A 9422-nucleotide genomic window follows, 5' to 3' on the forward strand; every position below is an offset into this window, starting at 1 on the left:
GAAACAAATATTTTATAATACACTTTAATGCAAATCAAATGTTATCAGATTGCTCAATTAATCGATGGACCAATAAATAATAGAATCATCGATTCTAAAAAATATTTGATAGTGACAGTGGTGCTCTGATCGATTTGCCGATTGTGATCGGCAGATTTCCGTGGAAAAGTATGTAATCGACATATGCCGATCAATTCCTTTCATTGCCGATCACAAATCTTGTATAATTCGGCCAAGTCGACCCAAACATTTTTTACACACAAACATTTCTAGCTCAAAAACTATAAATATTCATTTCAAAATCATATTTGCAGCACTCAGACAGAATAATCGATACGATAATCAATTTAAAAAGATTCCTTAGCGACGGGCCGAATTTTTCCACTTGCACCACAGAGGTGCTCTCACAAAAAGGTTGCCATGGCGACGGGCCGAGCTTTCCGTCCAACAAGACGAGATTGCAAACCAAAGCTCTTGGCGGTGCTGCTGAGAATCATCAATGAGCCACTAGCAGGGACCGAGCTTGAGCGCAGGCTAAAAGTACAAAGCGGGTCACAAGACTCAGCTTAATTTAAACAAACTCAAGTAGGAACTCGTCGGTGTCGCACATGTCCGCGCACAACTCGCCATTCCTTTATTTACAGCTGCAGGCGAGCTATTCCGATCCCACCAAGCGAGGTGGATTGCTGGCGGGGGTAACACGTTGTTAGGCTGGTATTGTGCATGGGACGGGTGGGGGTGGGGGGGGGTGCTGGGAGGCCCCAATAAGCGGGAACACAAACAGTGGAGTGATTGCGACACTTCCCTTTTCAAGGTTTTACTGATCTCCTTGCATTCCGTAAAAGTCAGCGAGATTGTTACAACAACATGTGATGTAATCGTCTTCACTGAGGCTTCCTACTTCCTGGTTCCCAATGACATGACTTTGATAAGGACCGTCAGTGGCTAACCAGTGTCATGCATCATTCGAGTTAGGGCTGAGGCACTACAGCCTTAAAATAAAACAGCGGACCTTTTTTCACAAAAATCATTTAGATCCACCACCTTTGCTTATAGCAAATGAAATGCCGTTATTTTTGTTTTGCTGCTGATGTACAGTGTTGTGTTTTGAAAAGAACTGCCGCTGGATTTAAAATGCAGACGGCTACTGCTCTTGCGCTTACGTGCTGGCTGCCGTTTGCGTGTTCATTTGGGGAAATTAAGCCTCAAGTCGTCATAAACCATCATTGAGTGTTTACAAACCAGAAAGTGGAATTCTCAAAGGGAGGCGACTTTGGGAGCTACTCTGTAATTTTCAAAAATGCATTAAATTCCCTGTGCTGTCGAATAAAAACGTCCTCACTCAACAAGTATCTGACAAGCGACTCAGCTACCGGTCAGACGGGCTTCTGAAAGGGGGTTCAGCGTGAGGCCCTCCATTACTGGCCATCCAGCCTAAGGGAGTGAGAGTGTGGCGGATTGCCCAACTCCCTTTTCCATTCCCGTTGCAGAAATTCCCGCTTGAGTCGGTTTGATGTCATTGCTCACGTTGAGCTTCGGCAAAATGTGATGAGTGAGGTTGAACACCTGAGACCGCTACTGCCCATACCCACTTTGTGTTGAAAGCAAATGTCAGTTTACACTGACAATAATGCACGATAATGTTACTAATTATCTAAAGAGTCAAGCAAGGATACGGCAATGTACCACTTCTGTAAGTTAAAAATGATAAAAGATCGACATTGATTGCTGAATGCGTGTGTTGTTGTTTTTTGCCGGCTAGCGACAAATGGCTGTAAAGACACATTGCATGACTGCAAATGACTTTGAGAATTGCGCAAGGAGAATAATGTTGGGGTTTGATGATGCTGTCAACCAAGGTGTTAATTTAACAACATGCTTGTTAATGTAGCTGGCGTTTACAGTGCGCCCAACAGGCCTAGCTACATTTCACTGACTGCGTTTCCATGCAGTCAATATTTGGGTTAAGGTCAGAATTCCAGTTTCTGAAACAGTCGAGATAACCCGTTTGCATTAGTGGCGGACAGAGTTACTCCCGTGTACATGGTCATTGTGGAATACTCCATTCGTAAGCGCGGACAACGTCATTAAGCCAGGAGACGTCCTGTCCGCTTTTAGCTTTCTACGTTCAATTAAAAACATGATATTTATGTCACTGTCCACTAGGGGTGTGAATTTCCTAGTACCTGGCGATTCGATTTGTATCGCGATTCATCGGTCACGATGCGATTCAATGGCGATTAATCCCGATACGAATATATAAATTGATTATTGCGATTTTTCTTTTCACTCAAATTTAGAAAATACTAATCATTAAACTTGTACATGTACACTGTAAGATTTGTATGAAAATGGACTTATTTATCTGAAAATTCAGGTTTATAACTGAGCCTCTGCATTTTACAAACAGGTTGCAGTCTGTTTCATGTTTGAACGGCACTGAAATAAAATATTAAGGCTTAATGTTCCATGAATATAACATTCTTCCATGCTTAATGTGTAAATCTTCACCCCAAGTAAGACGTTTTGTTGAATAATCCCATAAAACATTTATGTTTAAAAATCGATTCGGCCGCATATCGAATCGATTCGAGAATTGCGCGCTGTAATCTCGCGATATATTGCCGAATCGATTTTTTCTAACACCCCTACTGTCCGCGGTGTATAAAGTAGCCGGTTTCCGCCTTGCTCCGAAAGTTTGGTTCTTTGCTGCGTCGTCCTCTGCTTGAGAAATTTCCGGTGGGTTCCTTGCACGCCAGAAGCACGGACGTAGAGACAGAAAACAATGTCAAAGTATTCAAGCGAGGCTCGTTTAGCAAGTGGGACCAAGATTCCTTGCAAAAAAGAAGACGATGAAGAAGACGAATAGAGCATGCGCACAATGCAAATCAATGCCCCATTCAAATGAGTTATTTTCATTTCTAAATGCCGTTTATATGAAAAAGAATTTGGGCTATGAAAGGGGTAACCCCGTGGTCTTATTCGGGTTTTGCGCGTGTTTACAATAATGCAAACAAATCTGTGACTTTATGTCATGTAGTTTCATGATACAAACATGGACTGCACTTCTTAATTACAGTACTTAATATAAAGACCAACAAATAAATAAAACATACATGATCAGCGGTTTCGGATAATGGATATATACAAAAAAGATTCATTTGACCTCATGCCATCTACAGGAGCGGCATTTCGTGTTCTGCCTGTCACTATATGTTACTGCCAGAGATAGATAAACAACGGTACATTATTTAAATTAAATAAATAATAACATGGGGACCAATTAAGTAAGTGAGATAAAGTCCTACAGTTGGGAATCACAACCATGATAGAAAAGCACATTAGCTCATTGATTTGTTAAAAAAAAAAAAAAAAAAAAAAGTTATCAGAGGCTTATAATGGCACATTCCTAGAGCGCTAGACACACAAAACAAAAAAATGTAAAATGGCCAACAAGCGAGAGCCGATTATCCCCTGGCATTCTCAGACTTCTTAGCCGGGAGGGGCGCCGGCGACAACATTTTGTTTACGGACACAAACAGACGATAAGTGGACGACCTTTGTGCCTTTTTAAGTGCACGAGGCGCCTGTGACTCACAACATCGTCAATACGTCGTTGCGGTCAAAACAACACCGCTTACAATCAAACGGCTACTGGCAATACTCGCTACTGGCACTGCAGTTTTTTTGAGATGGGGTCTATCAGTAAGGTACACATAAAGTTGGCAAAATTTGCCAATTGCTTGGTGGTATTCGGAAGGTATGGTGTTTGTTTGTTTTGTGTTTATGCCAAACATATTGTTTGGAATTAAGGCCAAAAAGTTCATGCTTGGTTGGTTTCATCAGACCAGAACACTACTTTGAACATCTGAACTTTATGTAGGGTTAACTCATTCACTGCCATAAAAACATTTTTTTTTTTATATATAATTATTAAAAATTAGGGGCGACAGGCGATCAACATTTTTAATTGTAATTAATCGCATGACTGCACTAGTTAACTCACGATGAATCACTATTTTTTATATCTATTCTAAATGTACAATAAAAAAAATTCTAGGTTTTCATACTCTTGTTAACAGTGGGGAAAAAAATGTTAAACTAATAGAAAAAGCTCAAATGAATTGTTGACGTCTATAGCCGTCAATGGCAGTGAATGAGTTAATAAATGGCAATTCAAATGATGGAAGGTGTGTTCTGACTCTCATTTAACACGAGTTTGAATGTGACTAATTAATTCTTAACACAACCACATCCCCAATTACAAGACTGTGTGCACACTTAACTTGATGGCAGTTGTTTATTTTTGCTTCCCCTCTCAAAAAGACTTCATTCGTTTTTTCAATTGGGTTATACGGGTGGCATTAACAGTGGAAGAAGCTTTAAAATAGTTTATTTTGGTCTCAGTTTTTTTTATTTTTTATATCAAATGTCTGGCATCAGACTTGATTAAATGCTCTTGAGGTCCAGGTCTGTACAAGTCCATTGCGCGTTACTTTCCCCACCCCAGCATAGCGGGGGCCGGAGGTGGGCAAACTTTTCAGCTTTAAAACTGACAGTTGGACCAGGTCATAGATTAGGAAAAAAATAAAAATGCTTTTATAAATGTTTTTAGTCAAGTCAAGTCATCTTCTTTATTTACAGTATATCTCAAACAGCCACAGCTGTCACAAAGCTCTTACAGAACACATAATATATATGTTTTAACAATAATACAACCATGACAATTCTTACATAATCTTTGACGTTTGAAGTGGTTATAGATGAAAGAAGAGAGTCAGCCTCCGTTCAACTGTTGATCAAACATGTCATATTCACAGCATCCATGATGTCACACGTGTCTGCTACAAGCTAATTTTGAACGTCAACCATAAGCTGTAGCATCCGTTGACATAAACCATACATACAGAAAGAAATGGTTCAAATCCAGTCCCATTTAGATCTGCTTCACTTCCAAGCGCTGAACTCTCATTTCTCTCCAAATCTCACATACACCTGCGTGTTTCGGGTTGACGTTTTACATACAGCAAATAGTTCATTTGAATGATAAATTAAATAACAATCAATATTCATTTTTAATGTCTTATATAGGCCTGTAGTTTTCACTGGAGGAAAAAAATGTCCTCATTTTTCTCTCTCTCCACATTTAGTTCCATGGTGATGCTGTACGACCTCCAAGCGAGCCCTCTGACGGGGATGGGCCAGTGCAAATGAAGCCACGCTCTCCTGCTGGTTCTTTGTGTACACCGTACTTTAATTTTTTTTGTTAAATCTGCATACAAGGTAATGCTTCATGACCTTATTTGGAGTAATCAATAAACCCAGTGGTGGTACGCAAAATAATCACTGCCTCACAGTTCAGTTGTATTTAACTTTAGAGTCGATTTTGGTTTTCTTTAGGAATTGCTCTTTTTTTTTTTAACTCTTATTTAGATACATTTACTTATTTTTTTATACGCAATGCGTTTTAAATGAATTTGAACTCTTTTACCGCCAAAAACGTCAATTGACGTAAGGACACGCCCACTGTATACTGCCAATAACGTCAACGACGTTTTGTTTTGTCAATGGGCAGTGCAAGTCTTGTGCAGCGCTGGTTTGTAAATTGGGTTGTGAAAATCCCAAAACACCCACTTACTATGACCAAAAGATGACAGCATTGCATCTCTTTTCAATGGGCTCCCGGGTGTCAAATTACATGTAAACATGGAGGATCTTAGGAAATAGTTTGTTTTCAAGGTTGACTTGAATGATCAAAGTGTTTGTCACACTAAATCTAATTCACAGAGCGTCACTAAACAAAAAATATATTAGTGTCAAAATCACTGTTTTGCAGAAAATTTATATTTTTACAAAAAGCTTGTTTTCTCCTTATTGTTTCCCATTTTCGCTTGATGTCACTCAAATTACCTATTTTCAAATGGTGATTACTAAAGAACAGAATGAGGTAGAAACTTACATTTTTTCCTAATGAAAGAATGGAATCCAATTTTTCATATGGTATCATCCACCATGTTTATGTAGTCATAGCATACAGTAAGTATTCTGTTTGCCGTGAAAGATGAGTGAAAATGCTTGAAATCGGCTGGCACTCTCGGGGTTGTCTTTTCGATAACATTTGGCAGTAAGTGAGTTAATGTCTCATTTTTGATTAACACCATATTATCCTATTATGCGACTATTTTAATATTGGTGGTGATGCATTTTCTTGGTGTAAAAAGATTGAAAGTCAATATATTGTTAAATGAGATACATTAATATAAAAAAAAATGAATAGGTGAAAACTAAATGAATGCATCAATTATTCTTGGACTGTTGACAACGAAAATTCTCAAATGACTGGATTAAAACTAAGAACCCTCCAACCATACTTTGCAAACCCCAGGTACCAAATGTTTAGTTCCAAGCAAATTAAATAATAGGGGGGGGGGGTCTGCCATTCAAATGAAAATGTTACTTACTTTCCGCGGTGGTGGTCACGAAGCAGGCTGCGGCCAAAACAAGAGCCAAAGTCCGGAGCCACATAACTGACTCTGGCTCGCGCACCATCCGCCAATCTGCTGCAAGCCGTCCAAAAACTCGCCGAGTAATCCTTCTTGTGGCGAGGGAGGGGGAGCGGAGCACGAGAAGAAGGAGATGAAGGCGTGGGGGGGAGGAGGTTGTTGTTAGGGGGTGTAATTCTTTTTCAGGAAATTGTTTTGCTTTTGCGGCGTGAGCCAGCAGGTAAACAAAAATGAATCAACGGCATCCCGGAAGATGGGCGGAGGAACGAGTCCAACGTGTTCGCTCCGCACTCAAGCTACCGCGGCTAAAGCTAAAGCGAGCTAAACCAGACACGTCTGGCTCCTTCGCGGGTTTGTGGCTCCCAACACCCCCGACCGAGTGAGTCCCAACACGGCTTTACCTGACAGCTAAGGTTAGCCACCTGGAGCTAACGAGCTAGCTGTCAAAAGTAGCCAAGCCCAGCCCAGCCAAGCCAGGCCACGCATACATAAAAGTTTGCCTCGCGGGACATTCAACGCCACTCGTAACCTACAAAAATGAGCTGTTGCGTCCACATAAATGTCAACTATTTACAGGGAAAATGTGTATTTTCTGTAATTCCGTGCTGTGTAGCCGCTGGGAGTCCAGGTCACTGGTGGCACGCGTGGCGTTACGTTCGCGTGGGTTTGGGAAAAAATCAAATCGTTCCCCGGATGCACGTCAAATGTGGGCCTAAGCATGGCAAAAAAAGTTGTCCTCAAAGTGCGTCGTGTCGACTCCGAACTCAGGGTCGAGCTTTAGCGCTGAGATTTCCGAGATTTCCTGCAGCTCCGCGCGACAGCAAGTGAGCTCCACGATTGTTTGCTTTTCACGTGAATGTCACATCGCCCATCCAGTGGCGCTGCTCGGGTAAAATGGCAGACACGCCACAACTGGAGCAAAGTCCCTCCTTGCTCTATTTCCTTCTGGAGCTTTTCAAATCCCGTTCGTTCTTATTGCACAGACAGAAAGAGGTAGATAGAAGGTCTGTCTCCCAGGCTGTGTGTTGGCTGTCTCTTTTTTCTTCTTCTCCCAGGCAGTAAACAAACACTGCCAAGGGAGGCAGATGGGCTCCCGGGAAAACACGGACTGGAATTCATTGGATTACAACTGAGACTCTGTCAATAAACACTTACACCACCACTTCAACTCACCACGAAGTCTACTTCTCATCTAAATTCTGCATTTTTAATACCACTGCTACTGCCACTACGTCTGCTGTTGTGGTTGTTGCCATTGCTACAACTACTAGTACTGTTGCTACGATTATATTTTGTATGATTAGTATTGTTATTAACATTATTAAGTATCACAATGACGCTTATTATTTTTACCATTATTAGTACCATTACTGTCTGCTGTTGTTACTATATTATCGTATTGATATCCTCATTTTTATTACCATTATTCGTATTAATCTTATGGTTATTATTAGCATAATTGTTATTACTATTTTCATTATTTGTGCAATGTGTACTATTACTATATACTACTAAGGTTGTATTAGTACAATCATAACTGTTTGACATTAATAATCATAATTACTATATTATAATGATTATAATTTCGTTCCTATCATCATGACTGTTACTCTTATTAGTGTTCTATGTACTTATATTGTAATCCTTGTGATCATCATTAGTTATTTTATTAACAAAGTTATTACGAGTCTGCTATCATTATTTTATCATTATCTTCATAATTACTTTCATCATCATCATCACTGTTATTTTTTTATTGACATCATTATTACATTATCATTTATATTATTATAATATCATCCTTGTCATCATTACTGTTTTTATTATCATTCTTATTATCATCAATGATGATCATCATCGTCACTATTGACAGCTTTTTTACTAATAATAATATCATTACGATACTATTACAGCAGTCATTACTATAATTATGTATATTACTTATTTTATCATAAATCATCAAATGTACTTTTTGTGATTTCTTCTTTCTGACAAAATTATTCAACCTCCGAAAAATTGCCACTCTTTAAAACAGAGTTTTCAGCCGAGTGTTTTTAATCAGGTGTTGAGAACAGCTGTAAGGTGTCAACAGAACCATGACGGTGAAAAATTAAAGGTCCATTGTGCCGTTGAAAAAAGGTCATATTAAACTTTTTTTCTACATCATGCATGCTCCACCAATGACCAGATGAGTACGAAGAGCCCTGACTGTTTTATTCTGACTGCTCTCCCTCCTTTTTCAAAAGGGGGGGCCGGAGGGTGTGCTCCAACTATAGAGGGATCACACTCCTCAGCCTCCCTGGTAAAGTCTACTTAGGGGCGCTGGGGAGGAGGCTCCGTCGGGAAGTTGAATCTCGGATTCAGGAGGAGCAGTGTGGTTTTCGTCCCGACCGTGGAACAATGGACTAGCTCGACACCCTAGGCAGGGTCCTCGAGGGTGCATGGTAGTTCGCCCAACCGGTCTTCATGTGTTTTGTGGATTTGGCGTTCGACCGTGTCCCTCGGGAGTCCTGTGGGGGGGGGGGGGGGGGGTGCTTCGGGGACGCCTCCCTGGAGAGGAGTTCCGGGCATGTCCCACCGGCGGGAGGCCCCGGGGACGACCCAGGACACGCTGGAGAGACTATGTCTCTCGGCTGGCCTGGGAACGCCTTGGGATCCCTATGGTTACGGTAAATGGTTAACGGATTTATTGAAAATGATCAAATAAAGGGAAAAAAAGATAGTAAAATAAACACATTTTCAAAAACATTACATTTTTCATTTGATTAAATAATTTAATTAATTGTATAAATAAGAATGAATAAATGTTTTTAATTTGACGTTTTGAATAAAATGTTCTATGAAGTACATATTTAGTTAATTAACTAGGGATGGGTGAGTACCATTATCAGGTATCGGTATTGTGATGATACTCAGCTT

General features: G+C 40.3%; 1 protein-coding gene across 1 annotated transcript in view; it reads right to left on the reverse strand.

Moving 5' to 3' along the window:
• Positions 1-7598, reverse strand: part of insra (insulin receptor a) — a 63925-nt gene extending 56327 nt beyond the window's left edge. Inside the window, exon 1 of the mRNA XM_086074887.1 lies at positions 6462-7598. Within this exon, the coding sequence (XP_085931013.1) occupies positions 6462-6549 (88 nt within the window). The 5' untranslated portion in view covers positions 6550-7598. The remainder of the gene's footprint in view (positions 1-6461) is intronic.
• Between the last annotated feature and the right edge of the window lie 1824 nt (positions 7599-9422).

Source organism: Leptonotus elevatus, chromosome 1, assembly GCF_054856555.1.
Source record: "Leptonotus elevatus isolate MCC_2025b chromosome 1, RoL_Lele_1.0, whole genome shotgun sequence".
Classification (NCBI taxonomy): domain Eukaryota; kingdom Metazoa; phylum Chordata; class Actinopteri; order Syngnathiformes; family Syngnathidae; genus Leptonotus; species Leptonotus elevatus.